Source organism: Hyperolius riggenbachi, chromosome 1, assembly GCF_040937935.1.
Source record: "Hyperolius riggenbachi isolate aHypRig1 chromosome 1, aHypRig1.pri, whole genome shotgun sequence".
In the NCBI taxonomy this organism is placed as follows: Eukaryota; Metazoa; Chordata; class Amphibia; order Anura; family Hyperoliidae; genus Hyperolius; species Hyperolius riggenbachi.
The window spans coordinates 289,281,521-289,304,058 of NC_090646.1; the positions used below are offsets into that span (position 1 = coordinate 289,281,521).

At 45.0% G+C, this 22,538-nt stretch overlaps 1 protein-coding gene across 3 annotated transcripts in view; it reads left to right on the forward strand.

Annotated features, from left to right (window-relative positions):
* LOC137507692 (uncharacterized) overlaps positions 1-22,538 on the forward strand; it is a 342,997-nt gene that overhangs the window by 148,580 nt on the left and 171,879 nt on the right. For all 3 annotated transcript variants that reach the window (XM_068233697.1, XM_068233698.1, XM_068233699.1), the window contains one exon: positions 13,949-14,061. In XM_068233697.1, the coding sequence (XP_068089798.1) occupies positions 13,949-14,061 (113 nt within the window). The remainder of the gene's footprint in view (positions 1-13,948; positions 14,062-22,538) is intronic.

The window sequence follows — 22,538 nt, forward strand, 5'->3', positions numbered from 1 at the left end:
TATTTTGTAACCCCTTGTTAGACTATTACTGGAGGATTTAGCTAGATCCAAAAAAATAATGATTCCCATTCCTCATCTAACTATTCGGTGCCAAGACGTCCCTGCCATTTAAGCATAGGGGGAGTAATTCCTGTCAAATTCTGGTACCATATCTCACAATAAAAAGAGAGATAGAAGACCGGGGGTATGTTGGAAGGTATAAAATTCCTTCTCAACACACAGCTCTGAGCAAAGTGTCGTATCTGCATGCATTGGAAAAAATCATGAAAAGAATCTTTAAAATGGGAAGCTGGGGCTGTGTAGCTGGAGAGGAGATCGCAGCACCAGTAGAGTAGCACTGCCACTCAGCCAAGGAGGAGGAGGAGGACAACAGCGAAGAGGATGTAGCAGGAGGAGTAGGAGGAGAAGGAGAGGAGGTGGCAGCAGGCCTGCCTGCAAGCCGTGGAGGTGTCACAACTAGGTCTGCTGCACAGCCACGTACTCCCTGCTTGCCAGCGGTTACCAGGTTGACCCAATGGGTTGTGTAAGTAATGTACCTGCCTTGACCGTGATTTGCAGACCAGGCATCCGTGGTCAGATGGACCCTTGACCCAATGCTGTGTGCCAGAGATGACACCACTTGCCTTTCAACTTCATGGTACAGTTTGGGTATTGCCTTCTTTGAGAAATAATTGTGGCCTGGTATCTTCCACTGTGGTGTCCCAATCTCCACACATTTTTGAAAGGCCTCAGAGTCCACCAGCTGGCGAGCTAACAGTTCCGCCAAGCCAGCTGTCAGACGCCGGCAAGGGGGTGACTGGCAGACATTGGCTTCTTCTGCTCAAAGATTTCCTTCATGGACACCTGGCTGCTGCTGTGGGCAGAGTAGCAGAAACCACTCGAGGTGAGAGGCGGAGTGGAGGAGGGTGGCTGTGAAGGTGCAAAGGAGAAAGTGGCTGAAGATAATGCACCTGAAGGAGGAAGAAGAAAAGAAGGGTGGCTTTGCTATTGTGTGCTGCTTTTGCTCAGGTGGTCTTCCCATTGCAGTTTGTGCTTTTTCGTCATGTGCCTTCGTAAGGCAGTTGTCCCTACATGGGTCTTGGCCTTTCCACGGCTCAATTTTTGGTGGCAGTGAGTGTTCTGCCCATATCTACCAATATAGGCATTTAGTAAGCTAAAATGTGATGTTATGCTGACACCTAGTGGTACTAGTGAGCAATTATGTTTAGTCAGATCAGAATTACAGGATGATGTAATTTCATGGGAGGGTCTCAACCCTTGAACTGGAACTTCCTGTCTTCCATTTTGTGGGAAGCCTTCAGCTGAATAACAGCACATGGCAAGAGCTCTTACTATTTCAGGACTAAATGGTGGAATTGTCGGTAAGTACTTACGCCTATGGGATGATATAATGCTTAAAGGGAAGGTTCAGGGACTATCTAAAAAAAATAAAAATCCATTTCCACTTACCTGGGGCTTCCTCCAGCCCGTGGCAGGCAGGAGGTGCCCTCGGCGCCACTCCGCAGGCTCCCGGTGGTCTCCGGTGGCCGACCCGACCTGGCCAGGCCGGCGGCCAGGTCGGGCCTCTTCTGCGCTCCATGGTGCGTTCCACGCCGGCGCGCTGACGTCATCGGACGTCCTCCGGGCTGTACTGCGCAGGCTCAGTAGTTCTGAGCCTGCGCAGTACAACCCGGAGGACGTCCGATGACGTCAGCGCGCCGGCGTGGAACGCACCATGGAGCGCAGAAGAGGCCCGACCTGGCCGCCGGCCTGGCCAGGTCGGGTCGGCCACCGGAGACCACCGGGAGCCTGCGGAGCGGCGCCGAGGGCACCTCCTGCCTGCCACGGGCTGGAGGAAGCCCCAGGTAAGTGGAAATGGATTTTTATTTTTTTTAGATAGTCCCTGAACCTTCCCTTTAATGTGCTGTAGTGATGTTTCATGTACTGATTTGTGTATTTGTTTATGTTGCAGTTTTACAAGTAAAGTGTAATTCAACAAAGATTCATACAGACTCAAGGTCTCACGTGTCTTACTACTGGATTACTTATTGTTAAGCTGTCTGACTAGCGTTATACAACTGCTCAATAACGCGAAGCAGAACAGTAAAAGGACAACCTGCGCAGCAGTCTGAAATATACAGAGACATCATTACTGCAGCATGAGTCTTAGATCAGGAACAAGGTATCAGGCGGATGATGTGCCACTGCCGACACAGCAGAGCAGGGAGAGCATCCCCAGTACTCAGCAAGATGATGCACAGTCGCATGTGTCCAGATCTTCACGATCTTGCAAGACGTCCTCAGCCAGTTCCCTAGCAGCCAAAGCTCGCTCGAAAGCAGCAGCTGCCCGCGTCCAGCTACAGTTTGCAGAAAAGGAAGCCAGGATGATCCAGGAGATGGCAGCTGAGAAAGCCAGCCAAGAAGCAAGACTGCTCATCCTGCAGCGTCAGACAGCAGTTGCTGTGGCTGAAGCAAAGGTTGCTGCCTATCAGGAAACAAGCCAGCCAGGGAGCGAGAAATCATATGAAGACCCAGAGATCCCAGGAAAACTTCTATCCCCTGTGGATCATACAAGGGAGTATGTTCAGAACCTCACTAATGTGCATACAAAAGAACAGTCCTTAAAACCTGAAGCAAAGGAATTCAGACCGAGTTCCACAGAACCCCGGATTGAGTCCAATCAACCACGTGACACCAGCAGCTGCCAGCAAACCAAGAATCAAGCACCAGAGCCTCACAGGAACAAGGAGGAAGTGTTCCCACCGCTTCAACCCAAAGATTACATGCATGAGCAACAATGTGCAGCGGATATCACCAAATATCTCATTCACAAAGACATGATTAGCTCAGGTTTTCTTCAATTTGATGACTGTCCCAAAAACTACTGGGCATGGAAATCTTCCTTTCTGAATGCCACCAGAGGTCTGTACTTATCACCAGCAGAAACGCTTGACTTGATGATAAAGTGGCTTGGTACAGAGTCAGCGGAACATGCAAAGAGGATGAGAAGAGCAAACCTGTTCAATCCCGCAGCAGGACTCGAGATGGCCTGGAAGAGACTAGAAGAAACATATGGATCCCCAGAGGCAATCGAAGGAGCACTGTTGCGAAAGCTTGAAGTCTTTACTAAGTTAGGCTACAGAGATAATGTGCGACTACAAGAGCTGAGTGATCTTCTGTTGGAGGTAGAATATGCCAAGCAGGATGGCTACTTGTCAGGACTTTCATATCTAGATACAGCCAGAGGTACCAATCCAATAGTAGAGAAACTGCTCTCAAATTTACAAGACAAGTGGATGTCTGTAGGAGGTAAATTCAAAGAGGACTATGGAGTTGCTTTTCCCCCCTTCTCTGTATTCTCCAGATTTGTTCGACAGCAAGCAAAAATCCGAAGCAATCCCAGTTTCGCCTTCACCACAAGCAGCAATCAGTCACATAAGTCTGAAAGATCTCACAGACCTCAAGGTAAGACTTCTGTGTCCACACACAAAACAGCTGTACCTTCAGAAGCCACAGACTGTCAAAACACCCACAAGGTACATGCAATAGAAAGCCCTGATAAACATTGCCCAATACACAAAAGGCCACATTCACTAAAGAAATGTAAGGGCTTCAGAAGCAACCCGATTGCAGAGCGCATGTCTTTCCTTAAGCAAAACGGCATCTGCTTCAGGTGCTGTGGATCTACTTACCACATTGCTAAAGACTGTAAAACACCTGTAGAGAGCACAGAGTGTGGCAGCAAGAGACATATCACAGCTTTGCACCCTGGCCCTGCTCCACTAGAGCTGTAGAACCCGTGAAAGATCAGGGCAGGGAGCAACAAGACACCCCACTGTCCTCAGTAATGTCTAATTGCACCGATGTATGTGGCCAAGGCAAGAGTGCACGATCGTGCTCTAAAATCTGTTTAGTGACTGTGTACCCCACTGGCCAGAGAGGAAGAGCAGTGAAAATGTATGCAGTGCTAGATGAGCAGAGCAATAGATCCCTTGCAAAGTAAGACTTTTTTGATATCTTTAACCTTAAAGCAAGTGCAGCTCCATACACTCTTAGGACATGTGCAGGGACAATTGAAACCACAGGGAGAAGAGCTACTGACTTTACCATTGAATCTTTCAATAAGAAAGTGCAGTTCCCACTTCCTACCATAATAAAGTGTGACATGATACCCGATGACAAAACAGAGATCCCCTCTCCTGAAGTAGCCCATCATCACTCTCACCTTCGCTCAATTGCTCACCTTATTCCAGCTGTTGAGCCAGATGTTTCTATCCTTCTACTTCTTAGAAGAGACATCCTACAGGTACACAAGGTGTGCCAGCAAATCAATGGACCTTACAATGCCCCCTATGCGCAGAGACTAGATCTGGGGTGGGTAGTTGTAGGAGAAGTTTGTCTGGGAACAGGGCACCAGCCTGACAGTATTAGCACTTTAAGGACATCTGTGTTAATGAATGGACGCCCATCTCTTCTCAGTCCATGTCACAACAGCTTCATTGTCAAAGAAAAGTTTGACAGCCCAACACAACACTGGGACTCTTCTAGAGCATATAGCAAAGAAGAAGAAGTCAGTTACAACACTGAGACAGACAATCTAGGGGTTACTGTGTTCCAGAAAACTAAAGATGATGATAAGCAGACCCTTCCCATAGAGACAGCACATGGCAAGAGCTCTTACTATTTCAGGACTAAATGGTGGAATTGTCCGTAAGTACTTACGCCTATGGGATGATATAATGCTTAATGTGCTGTAGTGATGTTTCATGTACTGATTTCTGCATTCTGTATTTGTTTATGTTGCAGTTTTACAAGTAAAGTGTAATTCAACAAAGATTCATACAGACTCAAGGTCTCACGTGTCTTACTACTGGATTACTTATTATTAAGCTGTCTGACTAGCGTTATACAACTGCTCAATAACGCGAAGCAGAACAGTGAGTACAGATGGCATTGCTCTCATCTGAGGCAGACACACAAAAACATTTCCACACCGCTGAGCCCTGGGGTGATGGCACTATGGTGGCGTCAGCAGCTGAGGTTGAAGGGCATGTTGGCTCCACAGCTCCGCTTGTATCAGACACCTCATAAACTGCACCAACAGCAGCTACTTCATCATCCTCCTCACACCTTACGTCCATAGTGATGCCTAACTCAGACATATGAGGTGCTGTAACTTGCTTAGCGCCTTCATCTTGTTGTAACAATAATGGCTGTGAACCAGTTAATTCCCCACCAAATAACTTTTGTGAAGGGTCAAATGTAGCAGATGTGGTACTTGTAGTAGCGCTGGTGGCTGCGGATGATGAGGTGTTCTGTGTTAAATAGTCAACTACGTCCTGACAATCTTGGGAGTTGATGGCACATGCCTTCTTCTGAGCACTGTACTTTGGTCCAGGGCCACACGAAATCACGTCAGCACGACCTCAAACAGACCAGCCGGGTGGCCTGCCTCTGGCTCTGCCTGTTTTGTCCATATTGGGGGGGTTGAAGTGAAAGGTATGCACTGACTTGACTAAAACAATGTGCAGTCACACAGGTGCAGTGAACAGGTATGCAGTGACTGGTATTACAATACAATGTGCAGCTGTCACACAGGTCAGGTGACAACAGGTATGCACGGACTGGTATATAAAACAGCGTGTGATCACACAGGTGCAGTAAACAGGTATGCACGTACTGGTATTACAAATGTGCAGCAGTCACACAGGTCAGGTGCAGTGAACAGGTAGGCACAGACTTGTATTACAAATGTGCAGTTGTCACACACACAGGTACATTTAACAGGTATGAAGTGACTGGTATATGAAACTGCATGCTGTCAAGCAGGTGCAGTGAACAGGTATACAGTGACTGGTATCAATACAATGTGCAGCTGTCTCACACACACAGGTGCAGTGAACAGTTATGCAGTGATTGGTATATAAAACTGCGTGCTGTCACGCAGGTGCAGTGAACAGGTATGCAGTGACTGGTATCAATACAATGTGCAGCTGTCACACACACAGGTGCAGTGAACAGTTATGCAGTGACTGGTATATAACACTGCATGCTGTCATGCAGGTGCAGTGAACATTAACAGGTATGCACAAACTGGTATCAATACAATGTGCAGCTGTCACACACACAGGTACACTGAACAGGTATGCAGTGACTGGTATAGAACACTGCATGCTGCTGTCACGCAGATGCAGTGAACATAAACAGGTATGCACGGACTGGTATTACAAATGTGCAACTGTCACACACAGGTGCAATAGGCACTGAATGTGCTGGGCCTGGCACAGTATAGCAATTTACAAGGGCCAGCTGCGACTGACAGGGCTGTATATGCAAGTGTCAGTGGGCCACACACAAAAAAAACAGACCACAAGAACATTAGCTCTCAAGGAGCTGTTTTGGGGTGCTTTTTAGTAATAAGTATCAGCAAGGAGCAAGCTAACAAGCCTAGCAACAGCCTAACTAAGCTTTCCCTAATCTCTGCAGCAACTCTCTCCCTTCTCTCACTAACTACACAGCACACAGAGTGAGATGATGGCCGACGCAGCTGCCTTTTATACGGGGGGGCTCCAGGAGTGAGTGTAGCCTGATCTTCCTGGGCATCGTTAAGTGCCTGTACATCAGTTCTGATCTTAGAAAAAGTCCTGCTCTGACTGGGTGCAACAAGCTATCACCCAGTCCAGCCCCTCCTCGAGATCATGAATGCGGTCCCCCAATGAAGATATCTCTGACCTGATCTCTTGTACTGCTGCAGAGTTGGATGATTTCACCAGCTTCTCTATGTTTTGAAACAGCCGCTTTAGATCCTCTTTAGTGGCTTTCTCTTGGGCTGGAGGCACTTTGGCTGGAGTCACAAGCCTGAGTGAGCAGGGAAGCTCCTGAGCCGCCGGGGAGACTCTCGAGGAGGCTGGCGAGAAAGAAAGGGACTATAGAGGCCAGATAGAGTCAGAGATACTCCTCCATGTGTCTGCAGCGTGTCCAGGCTCTGCCCCCAAACATACTGTATGTCTTGTGGATACCAGGGGCATAAACAAATCCTTGTGTGATGTATTAAAAGTATTACAAGAGATGTTGTGTAAAAACCAATGAAATAACACTGCATTCACTTTAAACAAGGCATCACATACAGAATCTATGTTCTGGTCCTTAAAGGGAGCCTAAGAGAGAGCGAGAGGTATATGGAGGCTGCTGTATTTATTTCCTTTTAAGCAATACCAGTTACCTAGCTATTCTGCTAATCCTCTGCCTCTAATACTACTACTACTGGGTCTTATATTGGATATAGTATACTTTGTATACATTATTATTATTGATTTATTAAGTGCCAACATAGTCTGTGGCGCTGTACAAAGTGGGAAAGCAAACAAGGGGTACATAATGATACAGACAATGATATATATATCAAGTATGGACACTGGTGGACCAACTAAACATATGCTGAAATGCCCTGACCTGCTTGGTCCAGCATTTCACAAAATGGTAAATTGCTCTCTGCAAGCAGGGAGGTTTCCTACCTCTCTAAAAGAAGGAATCATCAAGCCCCTTCTTAAAAAACCTTCCATGGATCCAGATGCTATGAGCAGCTACAGACCTGTCTCCAACCTCCCCTTCTTAGGTAAAGTTATTGAAAAGGCTGTCTATCTGCCACTTGAAACCAGGCTGTCAGTAAACAACATCCTGGACCCTCTACAATCTGGCTTTAAGAAACACCACAGCTGTGAAACAGCCCTCATCCAAGTCTGCAACGATCTGCTCATGGCAAGGGACAGAGGGGAATGCTCCATCCTAATCCTGTTGGATCTCTCAGCGGCTTTTGATACAGTTGACCATGAAATCCTGCTTAACAGACTGCAGGAGTACTGTGGAGTCAGTGGATCAGTCCTCCAGTGGTTCAGATCATTCCTGACTGACAGAACACAGAGAGTATCCCTTGGTCCTAGAATGTCCAAACCTGCACCTCTACAATTCGGAGTGCCACAAGGATCAATCCTATCCCCTCTGCTGTTTGCAATCTACATGTTGCCACTCGGTACAGTTATCCAACGTCATGGCCTGACGTACCACTGCTACGCCAATAACACACAGCTATACCTGTCCTTCAAACCTGGTGGAACAGACCCTACTCTAGTGTTGGGCGAACAGTGTTCGCCACTGTTCGGGTTCTGCAGAACATCACCCTGTTCGGGTGATGTTCGAGTTCGGCCGAACACCTGGTGGTGTTCGGCCAAACTGTTCGTGTTCGCCCGAACGGCTCAATTCCTGGCCGAACAGGGCCCCTGTTCGGCCGAATACGGCCCCCCTATGGGGTCGCAGGCATAAGGGGGGAGCATGCCCCGATCGCGGGGGGGGGGGGGGTCGGAAATTCCCCCCACCCCCTCCGCTAGCGCTCCCCCCTCTGCCCGCTTCCCCATACAAAAGTTTAAGGAAAGTACCGGTGGTAGTAGATGGCCTGGCAGTGGCACTGTGGAGTGAGGAGGAGGAGTCCGGAGAGTGACGCGTTGAGGGAGGCCGGGCAGCGGGCGTGAGGTCAGAGAAAGGGCGGAAGTACCACAAGGGTACTACCGCTGAACCGCCCGATGCCCGGCCTCCCTCAACGCGTCACTCTCCGGACTCCTCCTCCTCACTCCACAGTGCCACTGCCAGGCCATGCTCTACCACCGGTACTTTCCTTAAACTTTTGTATGGGGAAGCGGGCAGAGGGGGGAGCGCTAGCGGAGGGGGTGGGGGGAATTTCCGACCCCCCCCCCCCGCGCGATCGGGGCATGCTCCCCCCTTATGCCTGCGACCCCATAGGGCCCCCAAAAGCGGGATGTTGGGGGAGTTCGGGGTTCGGCCCGAAAAAGGCCGAACATCGCGGTCATGTTCGGCGAACTTTCCCGAACCCGAACATCCAGGTGTTCGCCCAACAATACTCTACTCCAAAAATAAACTCTTGCTTAGCTGAGCTACAGGCATGGATGAATGATAACTGGCTGAAACTGAATGCTGACAAAACTGAGATCCTGTTTGTCCAAAGCCAGCACTCGCCATCAAAACAGCTCTATCCTAAAGCAACACCAATCAGGATTGGGAATTCAGGCATAAACAGCTCCAACCTTGTGCGCAGCCTTGGCATACTAACCGATGGGGAATTGAGTTTCAGAAACCAAATTTCATCTGTAGTTAAATCTTCCTACTTTCATCTGAAGAACATTGCAAAGATTAAACATCTGATTCCCCCAGAGGATCTTCCAACCCTAGTCCACGCCTTCATCACATCACGGCTGGACTACTGCAATGTTCTTTATGCTGGCCTCCCCAAAAAGGACCTGCGTCGCCTGCAGTTAGTGCAGAAGGCTGCTGCCAGATTGCTAACAAACCAGCCTCGCCACTGTCACATTACACCGACCCTTCGCTCACTGCACTGGCTACCAGTAGAATGGAGAATACTCTTCAAGATTGGACTGCTGACATTCAAATCCCTGCACAATTTGGGGCCTGGATACATGAAGGACCTGCTGAAGCTGCACCACACCTCTCACAACCTCAGATCAGCAAGTTCTATAAACTTGGTCACTCCCAGAGTACACCTCAAAAAATCTGGAGATAGAGCCTTCTGTCATGCTGCCCCTACTCTTTGGAACTCCCTGCCACACCCAGTAAAGACAGCACCATCCCTGGAGCTATTCAAATCCAGACTGAAAAGCCACCTGTTTAGCCTGGCATTTCCGGACTTATAAAATTCTTCCTCTGTACCACGATGGTCGGAGCCATGCTTATGCGCTTTGAGTCCCACAGGAGAAAAGCGCTTGTTATTTGTTGTTGTTGTTGTTGGTACAAAATACAGAGCTGGTGATTACAATGACAGATGTAGTATGATGAATAGAATGTATAACAGAGTGCAAGCTGTGAAATGAATAACAGATTCCAAGACACAAAAGGGTGAGAGAGAGCCCTGCCCTTTGCACGATTACAATCTAAAGGAATAGGGGAAACAAGAGGTGGAAAGGTATACAGGCAGTGCATGTTTAGGTTATCTAGTAAGAAGTAAAATTTGACAAGAGGAGGAAGGGGGAATGGCCTAAGTTAGGGCATATGCTTGTAGGAAAAAGTGAGTTTTGAAGGAGCGTTTAAAGATGGCAGAGTGACAGATGTGCTATGGAAGGGCATTCCAGAGGAGCGGTGAGGCACGTGAGAAGTCTTGTATACATGAATGCAAGGAGGTAATTCTAGACTCTGATAAAAGAAGATCATGTGCAGATCTGAAGTTGCAGTTGGGTTGGTATCTGGTAACTAGTGAGGAGATGTACAGGGGAGAGAGATTGTGGAGAGCTTTTTAGGTTAGGGTTAAGAATTTGAACTGGATCTCCTGGTTATTTAGTAGCCAATGAGCTTACAAGAACTACATTAGTGTTTTATAAAGATGCAGTTTTATAAAGCTGTAAAGCCCTGGTGTAAAGTATTGTAATGGGTTTAGCCAGGGACGGTTCTAGACTTTTTGGTGCCTAAGGCAAACTTGTGAGGATGCCCCCCCCCTACCTGATTAGGAATGATCGCACAGCACCCCCAATTTACTCTGCTTAATTCAATGCTCTCACATGACATGCTGCAGCTCAATACAATAGCACACTGGCTGGCTGTGAATTTGTGACAAACAAACTGCTCAACCCCAGCCACTCCATTCCTCCTCAGTCAGAACACAGTGCCACCTCCACCTTTCTGCTGTGCAAGTCAAATGAAACACTGCTGCTCTGCTGCCTCCCCCCGCCTCACTCACTGTCAGACTCCTCACACAGTGCAACAAGCTGCTTTTCCCCAATGATGATCTCTTTACCTTGCTCTCCTCTCACTTCTCCTCCTACTCTGGCTGCATGCGGTTAGTGTAAACACAGTAAAATGTGCTGCTGTAATAACTGCGCCAGTGCACCTGATGCAAATGTTTCGCCTTGCTTCATGAGAGAACCGTCCCTGGGTTTAGCAGATGTTAGCAGGGGCGTAACTAGGCCCCACTGGGCCCCCCTGCAGAAATTCTGAGCGTCCAGGCAGCAGTGGGCAGCGGCTGATACATACCTTCCTTCTTCCATGTGCTCCAGCGTGCGTTCCTCACTCTAGTCTCTGACGCGACTTCCTGTATATTACAGGAAGTCGCGTCAGAGACTAGAGTGAGGAACACACGATGGAGCGCACGGAAGACGGAAGGTATGTATCAGCCGCTGCCCGCCGCTGCCCAGACACTCATTAAGCAGGAGGGGAGCGCAGAGGGGAGAGCCCCGAGGTGAGGGGGGGGGGGGGACGTCCCCCCTCCCCGCCGACTGTGGCCAGGGCTTTCCCCTCATGCTGCAACCCCTCTAGCCCCTCAAAACGGCCCCAGGGGGGGGCCCTGCCCCCCCCCCCCGCGGGAGCAGGGGCTGCAGGCCCTATTGTTACGCCAGTGGATGTTAGCATTTTACTGGGTGGGAGGAGGAGCCCCAATGTGAGTGTCAGAAAACAATGTTGGTGTTAGTAAGAAATCTTACCTCAATGTGGAAGTTAAAGGGAAGGTTCACGCAGGAGCTAAAAAAAATAAAAATCCAAATCCACTTACCTGGGGCTTCCTCCAGCCTGTGGCAGGCAGGACGTGCCCTCGCCGCGGCTCCGCAGGCTCACGGTCTTCTTCGGTGGCGCACCCGACCTGGCCAGGCCCGACTGCCAGGTCGGGCTCTTCTGTGCTCCAATGTGCACGTCCTGCCTGCCACGGGCTGGAGGAAGCCCCAGGTAAGTGGATTTGGATTTTTATTTTTTTTTAGCTCCTGCGTGAACCTTCCCTTTAAAGACTTATACATTTATTGTACACCAATACAAAAGATCTGTTTTTCAGGATTCACCCGCTTCTTTAAGTTAATAACACTGGCTCATATGCAATTCACTTTTTCTCCTGGGTTTTCTCCTAGGTGATATTTTCACCCTTTGTCACAAAATGCACTTTAAACCACCAGCAAGCAAAAAAAATACTTAAAATAATTTTGATAGTACTTTTTAACTCCAACTTTTGGGTACCTATTCAATTGTAAAATGCTGAAAAGTTATTTTCAAGAGAATATAAAAATTAAATTATCTCCTAGGAGATAACTCAGGAGAAAAAGTTATTTGCATATGCACTACAGTGTCTTATCTTCCTGCAGCATGAGGTGCTTCTCACTCAGGCTGCAGGAAGATAAGACACTGTGGCCCATTAGTGTTGGGCCGAACAGTTCGCCTGGCGAACCTCTCTGGGCCTCTTACTACTTCCGGGTCGCAATGACGTCACCCACATGCGCAGAGAGTGCCCGGCAACAGGAGCGCGATCTAGGACGCGCTCCGCCGGGCAGCGAAGGCGTACTACTCCGGGTCATTGCGACCCGGAAGTAGTAAGAGGCCCATGGATTTAGAGATGTTCGCCGGCGAACGGTTCGGGAACCGTTCGCCACATCTCTATGGCCCATATGCAATTAACTTTTTCTCCTGCGTCATTTTCTAGGAGATAATTTTTCATCTTCGATTTAGAATACATTTTCAGCACTTTGAAGTGGAAAAAGTACCAAAATGTAGGTGAAAACGTACTATCAAAATTATTTGGCATATTTTTTTGCTTGCTGGTGGTGTTAGTTTTATTGACTGATAAGATAAGTTTGAAAATATCATCTAGGAGAAAACTTAGGAGAAAAAAATTATTGCATATGGGTCCTTGTCATAAAATGCCTTTTAAACCACCAGCCAGCAAGAAAATACGCTTTGTTGGTATTGGTGTCCAATAAATTTACTCTTTAAAGCAGAGTTCGCCAACCCTGTCCTCAAGGCCCACCAACAGTGCATGTTTTGTGGTCCACACAGGCAGGTAATCAGCTCTGCTGAGACACTAATTACCTCACCTGTGCATGTTTGTGGTTTTCTGCAAAACATGTACTGTTGGTGGGCCCTGAGGAAAGGGTTGGGGAACTCTGCTTTAAAGTATACCGAAGGCGGCACAGGGATGGCAGATGAGACACAGAGACATGGTCCCTGCTCTATGCCAGGCCCTGTGTCTCCTCTGCACTGCTCTCAGCCCCCTCGTGCCATGACCCCCCAAAATTGGCAACAAGCAGCTTATCGACAATCTACCAGCGTAAGGAGCGTCCCTTGCAGGAGAGGCACTCCTGAAAAACACCCACTCTGGCATTAGGAACGCCCCTTTCCCAGCTCTAATTGGCCAGCTCTGCCTCTCCTCCGCAACCTTCTATGCTTCTGGCATGCCTCTCTCCGCCTCCCTACTCTGTGCTCTGTGTCATGACCCAAGGTGTCGCTGGCCTTCTTTTTTTTTAATGGAAAGTCGGTGATTGCAGGATGTAGCAGTGGTGGGGAGCAATGGCAATTGATGCTACCTGATCTGGCTAGCCCCCCATATCAGGTAGCATTTTTTTATCAAGAATGTCCACCTCAGGTTCACTTTAATCTGCACATTGAGTTAAGATTGTTCATTATGAACACCAACAGTATCTTCTGGCACTCACATTGGGGTGCCTCTTTCCACCCAGTATAGTTTCATTCCCCTCTTAGGGGTCATCCTGCAGCCAATAATCAGTGGTTCCAGTCAACGTTTTTGATTTTAGTGCAAACCCAAGTCTGGAAGAGGACTTTCCATCGAGTGGAGATGGATTTTTCTACATGCTCAAAACAGTGGTTGCCTAATACCAACCAGTGTTTATTAGTAGTATTTGTTGTGAAATAATATCCCCTTTTTGTGAAAATACTACACTATTGGCACTAATGGTCTATTTCTCTGTCTTCACTTTCTGGTCACTGGCATTCCACCTTGATCTTATCAGACTGCACACTCCCATACTGAATGTTATCATTGCTTGGTTTGAGAGTCATTTGCACGTGACATATTTTTTGCTATTTCTAAGTAAATTGAGACTAAGGACTTCAGCATAAAGGCATTTTTTCTGTTTCTGTGCATGCTATAAGCAATAATTATATATTTCATTTTTTGTAGTGTCTGTCCCTGAGGTGTTACGATGTTGGAGTAGATTCCTTATGCTTGACCCCGACTCCAATGGTTGCATTAAAAGAAGTTGCTTCCCCATCCAAGATGTACATTGTGAAAAGGTATGTGTATTCAAAACCAGCTTGACACAGAAGAGACAATTTTTAGTAAGGAAAATTTCTTCTTTACTGTCATCTACTCACTCAGCTTGTCATGAGTTGTAGAATAAGAAATATTCTCATCAGAGAAGACAATACTTGCTAATGTTTGATGTGTCATTACATTTGAGTAGGTTTTGCTCTGCTAATATGCCAGACAGAATTTGATTGCAAGACAACAAATAGGACCATAGGACATAAACAAAAGGTACATTGTGTTTGCATGTTCAGCCAGTGGCGGTGCTACACTGGTGCTTACTGGGGCTCAAGCCCCAGTGGACAAATTGTGAGCCTCCGTGAAAGCCCCCCGACCAAGCACAGTGAAGGGGGAGCAGCGGGCACAGCGGCGGAGAAGGGGGGCCGCCTTCCCCCCTTCCCTCACCTTGGGGCTCCCCTTGCTCGCTCCCCCTCCAGAATTAAACAGCTGGTAGCAGGCGGCAGGGGAACGCTTCCTATTCCAGGCACGAGAGGGAGATCTGTGCATCGCTGGTCTGGTCAGTGACGTCACTGGCTAGACCAGACCAGCGGCGCACAGATCTCCCTCTCGTGCCGGGAATAAGAAGCATTCCCTGCTGCCCGCTGCCAGCCGCTCAATTCTGGAGGGGGAGCAAGCAAGGGGGAGCCCCAAGGTGAGGGAAGGGGGGAGACGGCCCCCCTGCTCTGCCGCTGTACCCCCTTCACTCCGCTGCCACCCCTCCTGCTGGGGGGACAACTATAGACCTGGCTATGGCTACCTATTCTGGGGATAAAATGACAACAGTGCCCAAATTTATGCACCTGCCTTATTTTGTTTAATCAATTATTGCACACTTTCTGTAAATCCAATAAAGTAATTTCACTTCTCAAATATCACTGTGTGTGTCTCCTATATATAATATATATTTAACTGACATTTTTTATCGTAACAAACAACAATGTATACAGGAAAATCATGACGATTAACAAGGTTGCCCAAACTTTGGCATCCCACTGTATATATATATATATATGCTCCATTTATTGTATGTAAGGTAGTTGTTTTCTTAGAGATATACAATTTACCAGAATTTGTTTAATTGAAACCAATAGATGAGATCAATCTTTAAATTTAAGAAAAACATAATATTTTTATGGGGCTTATCTTCCTGGGGATTCAAAGCACTATGACCCTGCTTTCTGCAGTCTTAAAGGCTTGGGAAAAGAGGTGGGTCTTTAGCCTTTTCTTAAAGAGAATCTGTACTCTGAAATTCTTACAATAAAAAGCATACCATTCTATTCATTATGTGCTCCTGGTCCCCTCTGTGCTATTTCTGCCATTCTCTGCTGCAAACCTGGCTTGTAATTGCCAGTTTTAGGCAGTGTTTACAAACAAACTAACCAGCTTCTAATAGGCTCAGCTAAGCAGAGTGTGTTAGTCACACAGAGCCTGCAGGGGGTGTGTACAGCTTCTAGCTAATCACAAGCAGCCCTGCACATTCCAGTCTGACTGCCTCAGCCTGACTGTGCCGACTATAGAGAGAAGATTAGATCATATAACAGAGATAACACAGCTACTGTGCAATTAGGAAAAGCTGCAGTAAGCCAGACCACATTAGAAAAGGCATAGGAACTTATAGCATAGAAGAAATAAAGATAAACAATTTGTTACAGAGTCTCTTTAAAGCGGTCCAGAGAAGAAGCCTCTCACACCGATCATAGAAGTGAGTTCCCCAGAGGAGGGGCTGAATAGGAAAAGGAGCACCAATTATTTTTAAGTGGATCCAGGGAACAACCAAATTTGTCTTTTTGGCAGAGCGAGACTGCATGTAGGGGCATACACTGTATTTTTTGGACTACAAGATGCTCCTGACCATAGGATGCACCTAGGTTTAGAGGACAAAATCCAGGGGAAAAAATATTTACTAAACCTGGGGCATCCATGGTGAAGGGGCATCTTGTGGATTATGCCCCCTTTGTACCTCATGCACCCGTGTACCTCTTGTTTCTACTTGTGTCCCCCTTGTGTCCTCCTGTGCCCGCATCTGTCCTTCGCTATGCCCCTTTATGTCCTCATCTTTGTCCCCTGGTGTCCCCCTGTGTACTCCTTTTGTCCCCCATGTCGTCCTCTGCATGGGCCTAGTACAGTGAGTCCCCAACATTGCGCCGGGTTTGAGATTCATATTGGTAGGTGTTCACAAGTCAGAAACTCCCTGCATTTGGACTATAGGATGCAGTGACTTTTTTCCCCCATTTTTGGGGAGCAAAAGGGAGTCTTATAGTTCAAAAAATACAGTACTTCCAATGAATCCGCTATGTATTTGGTTCCCATGTGGTTTAGAGCCTTGAATGTCGTCAGGAAGATCTTAAAATGAATTTTCAATTTTACTGGTAACTAGTGAAGAGTTTGCAGTACTGGGGAGATGTGTGAGCTGCGCGGGGCATTGGCTAGGAGTCTGGCTGCTGCATTCTGTACTAGTTGTAAGGGGACTTTATTCAAGGATTTGATGAATAGGGCATTGCAGTAGTCCAGGCGGAAGGATACAAATGCCTGAACTAGAGTAGGTAGGTCTTCAGCTGGGAGAAGGTGTTTAATTCTCGCTATATTTCTCAGACGGAAGAATGAGGATTTGATGATACCTGATACCTGCTGCCTGAATGTTAGCTTTCCACCTAGGATCAGCCCCAGATTTCACTCATACTGCACAGCATCTCCCCCAATTGCTAGTTTGAAGTAGGGAGAGTTTTTGACATTATCCATCATGTGTGGAACTCCTACCACCAACATCTCTGTTTTGTTTTGAGTTCAGCCTCAGCCAGCTGGTGTTCATCCAGTTTTGTAATAATCTGCGTAACGATGGTATCCTAAGCCATAGCTCTGGACTATTTTGCCCACTGAGAGTATGCAGACTGCAAAGAGTAACGGTGATAGCACAGAACCCTGTGGGAATTAAAGATAAACTTGACTTTCTACTTCTGCTCTTTTCACTTGTTGGCTCCTATTCAAATAACTTTCTCCTAGGTGATATTTTAACACCTTGGGCCATATGGAATTAACTCCTGAATTTTCACCTAGCTGATATGTTCAAACCTTGTCAATAAAATATCCACCATCAAGCAAGAAAATACTCAAAATTATTGTCAAAATAATTTTTACTTACTTTTTGGTACTTTTTTCCAGTTTCAGAATGCTAACAAGTTATTTTAAAGAGTAGATAAAAAGTTATCTCCTAGGAGAAAACTCAGGAGAAAAAGTTAATTGCATATGGGCCCTGATCAATAAAATGTCTTTTAAGGCAGATAGCAAGAAAACACTCAGAATAATTTTGATGGTACTTTTATCTATTTGTTGGTACTTTTTCAATTGCAAAGTTATGAAAAGTTATTTTAAAGAGAAGAGGAAAAATTATCTTCTAGAGAGAAAGTGTTAAATGAATAAGGGCCATTATGCGCTACTTATCATGCATACTAATTTATACACGTAATTATGATTAACGCAGTTTAGTGCACACACTCCATTATCTCCAAATTGTAAACCACCAGATTATAAGCTCACAAGGGTAAAACCATCTCCTATTGTTTCTTGTTTTTGCTGTAAAGGTTCTACCTGAGAGTTTTCCAGCATTGTTGGTATATTACATTGTACTATTTATATATGTATACCGTTGAATGTCCCCATTGCTTTGATTCGTAAGATATGTACCACTAGAGCACTGTTACCACCACTAAATTGTACTAGGTAAAGCTCAGCAAAATATGGCGACACTTGATGAATAAAAATGTAATACATTTCCAAATTGAATTTTTACCTTACATAAAAGTTCCGGTCACCCTTTCAAACTTATTGACAATATCTAGTCTTTCTTATTTTACTTTTCTATATTTTGGAAAAGATCAAACCTCACAAAAAATACAGCCTGATATAACTGGCTTTTATAAATGAATGATAGCTATTATAAACATATTAAAAAGGCTTTCTGCTTTTCCACTGTCTAAAGTCAGAAATAAATAGAAGATAAAACTGTTACATCTGGAATGCCAAGGAAAATCCGAATTAACCTAAAAAAATCTAAATGATGCACTGTCAGGTATGCTAAGTAAGCAAAGGGAGCATGCAAACCTGTGCTAGAACATGTCCTCTGCAGATGCTGGTGAGGATAATCTCCCAAACTGTATAAGCAATATAATATTGACGACTGATATTTTTATTATTCAAGGCAATATGTAATGCTGTATGATATAATAACTAATTGCATTGTGTGTATCTTCCATTTTAAATATTCACCAAAGACTTGCTCTACCTGATAAGATCATCTTATTGGACGTTACCGGTTATGTGCAAATTAATAATTCATGGTTTCCTAAGCAGACGATGCATGTTCTTATCAGCTACCTAGCTGTGGAATCTCTACTGCAGACCAGCTTTGACCTGCTTTAAAAAATGGTAGCTTCATTCCTTTAATTAAAATGTTCCATAAATGGCCAGATAAGATTTTGAATCCTGTATGGATTTTTGATCTAACATGTTCAGGTTGTAGAAACTAAAACAAGAAAGAATAATCCCCTCTCCCCCAATTGTTTACCATATCAAATGCAGAAAGACAAAGAAAAGCAAATATGACAGAGCTGAAAAAAAATATTTGTGAGTAAAATGATCACAGAAATTATGAATGCATAATTTTTCAAAAATATATTTGTACAATTTAATAAATGTATGGGCCTCCGCTCATGGATCAGGGAGTCCCAAAAAAATAAATGACACCTCATATAGAATTGCTAAATATGGTGGTTGGTGTATGATAAGGACCCAAAATTAAATTCGCAGTATAGCAATACATGCAAATTTAATGCATATAGAAGAGAATTTACAAAAATACAAAAGAGAAGAAATTGACTTCACATGCTCCATGTCAACAAGCTAAATAGATTAATTTACAAATGAAGAATTGACTATTGGGTGCATGTGAAAAAATGAAAAAACCTTTATTTAATCTAATGACATAAATAATCTAATGACATAAATATATAAATTCTAAAAACCAATACAAAAATGCATAGTAGGATGTAGATAACCCAACTGACTCCAGAGACAAATCAAGACAACAGGGGCTGCAGTCCCCTATGTCCAGATACAACGCTCACTCCTAGGCCTATATGAAGATGGCTGATGTAATCAGCTACAGCAAAGAGTCCAAGACTTGTGGCCATGTGAAACTTCAATCAATTATAAAGCTGTTTGTAAATGGGCAAAGATCAAGCAAACACAAAGTCCACCGGTAATCCCAATCGCAGATGTCGGTAGTTATGGTAACAGTTCAGATTGTCATATACCCCTCAGGGAAGCCATGTAGTTCCAGCTTGATGTATATGCATATAGTGGAGTTCCACGGAAAAGCAGCAAAATAAATAAGCTGTGCAAGCAAGCAAGATTGTAGCATAATGCAAGGATAGTAATGATGCAAGCATAGGACAAGCCTGTGTATGGAAAAGGCCTCTATGTCAAAATGCTGTAGAGTTCAGATAATGTTGCAGGTAGCTGCAGGGTTCCCAGACACCTGTAGGTAAGTCAACAGCCCATAGCCGCAACGCTGGACATTCAATCCACTGAGTCCCAAAAGCAAAGCAATATTGTGGATGATGCTATTGGCAAGCTTGAAAACAGCGTATGGCATATGCAGCAGGCAACAGTTCATGCAAATGTAAGAAGACAGGTGTCAATATTACCCCTTAGTTTAACACATGCTCCAAAATACATGAGTTTTTCTATTTGGAAACTAATGTAAGTGGGGAACATAAATGAAGACGAGAAATGGAAAAAACAGTTTTAAACTTTATCTTTTGCATATCACCTATCCTTTATTCATGGGCATACATTTCCTCTGTTCATGGGCATACATTTTAAAATGCCGCTCACTCATTTGGGCGTGGGCATAATCGAACAAAAAACAATTAAGGTAGCATTTTATAGCGGTAGCAGAATATTGGTAAATGTACTGATATTCTACAGCCTAATTGATATAGTGATAGCCTTCCCCCTGGCAACTAATAACCCTGTACCCAGACAGCTAACAACCCTCCCACCAGAAAAATAATAACACCCCCCCCCCCTCCACCACTCCTTAAACACCCCCATGCCAAAAAATGATTGCCCGCTAAATAGTGGGTGCTGGGGCCACCCACTATGGGAACCGGCATCCAATAGCAGGCCCTGGTGCCGCTATTTAGCGAGTGCCCATTTTTGGTCGTGCTACAATTAGCCGCTCAGAGTCATGGTGTGGAAGACATATCTGCATACTGTAAATAGAGTAATAAAGACAAACAGTATATTCATCAAGTTCATGGTTTTACTAGCTAGAGCAGTTCTGTTCAAAAGAAAGAAAAATAAGGCAATACAAATCTACTGGGCAACAGTGGCCAATTGTTCTGGACAGGGAAATATTACTGCTTGATCCCACAAAGGCAAATCAATTTTCTATTTAAAATGTTATTTCAGTATTTTTAATAATTGTATCTGTGAATATTAATTAGTTCTAAAGTCAGCAAGTCCTTTTTTTAAACTGCACTATTGATTTTGCAATATGCTCTACATAAACCTCTCTTACTATAAAGATTGCATTCCTATACTGATAATATAATGTTCCCTCCATTTGCATCTCGTTTGTTTGTACAATCCTTGAGAATTGACAAATCCTTAGAATTAAATTGGGTATATATTTTTTTTTTTAACAATTGAATTTTATTGGATTTTTCAAGAAACTGCAGAGTAAAGTACAGAAACAAGCTTGGGTTGTACAGCAATTGTGCAAGTGTTACATATCACAGCAAGATTGTACAAATTGGGTATATTTACTCAATTCAAGTCAATACCCCAGCACTGATGGAACAATAGCAACCGGATGTTTACACTCCTGTCTTGTACCCTGCAGTGAACATGAGTTGTCTAAGATCGTGTCATTATCCCTTAATCGATTCTGAATTAACCCCCTTCATGGAACCCTGGGTAACTCCCTCCACAGAAGCCCCATCATGGTGGACGTTTTCACTTTAGTTCACTTCAAATAATATAAAACAAGGTGAAAGGGGATACTAAGTGCAGACTGCTTTACTTGTAAAGCCGCATAACTAAAAAGAAAGAAAACTCACATATGGGGTCCCATGCATGTCACAGGGGACTCCAAAAGATGGAAAGCACTTTAACAATTTGGATCAGGTGCCTCTGGTCTCTTACCCGAGATTCTTGCTGGTCATGCGCCTTGTGAGATAGTTAGCCTGTGATTGGGATGAACTAAACAACCTCCCAACTGATGAAGTATAGCAGTAAAACTGAAGGATGGAGGCACCAGAAAATGACAAAATATTTTTTTTTAAATGCCATGTGACTGAAGTAGCTCTGTTTCAAGTGCCTCGATCTAGGTGCTCGAAACAGATCTCCTTTAGCTACATGGAACTTTTGAGTAGTATTGACCTGATGAAGCAGGGAACATGCACAAAATGCATTGTCTGATCCTGTTTTTGTGCAATAAATATTTGATTTTCCAGTAAGTCGTTTTTAGCTGTCATGCTCTACAGGAGTGGTAAGCCAACTACTACTACTCCTTTTTAAATGGTTTCTATTTATTATATCATTTTTGGGCACCTCCATCCTACAGTTTGTCTAGTCCCTAGTATACATTGGATCTCACCTGAATGCTTACAAAAAAAGGCAATACAAACAATCTGACCTTGGTTAAAATACCACCATAACTTACAATTATGCAATTTATGCAACCTGAGAGGTCAGTTTCCCATGGGGTCTTTAGACTAATGGGATATACAGTAGGTCAGTTTCAACTCTTTAAAGTAAGTGTGAGGAAAAAGTAATGAATGTAAACCTATGACCATGTCGGACTGTTACCTCATCCGCATTGGTATAGTGTGGCAACCCACGAAGCAAGCTCCAATCATCTTATTTATACAGAGCTTGTATCGGGGATACTAATGCAGATCAAGTAACTTAAGGCATTGACTTACTTTTATTACATTTTTCTTAAAGAGGAACTGTTGCGGAAATCTTAAAATTTAAAACACATACAGTTAAGAAGTTCTTTTCTTCCAGAGTAAAATGAGCCATAAATTACTTTTCTCCTATGTTGCTGTCACTTACAGTAAGTATTAGAAATGTGACATTACCAACAGATTTTGGGCAAGTCCATCTCTCCATAGGGAATTCTCAGCATGGCCTTTATTCTTTATAAAGGCATTCCCTGAAAAAGATTTATACAAAGACGCTGGCCAGCCTCCCTGCTCGCTCAGAGGCGTATGGAGAAGGGTGCAGGCATGGCAAGTGCTATGGGCGCCAATAGCATCATGGGCGCCATGCCTGCACCCGTGTTGTGCTACTGAAGCCGCCTGGTGTGTGTCCCGATAGCGGATACTCACAGGCAAAGCTAAGCTGCTCGTTCCGTCCAGGGGAGAGAACAGAGAGGAGTCGCCACTAGGGGGAGCTC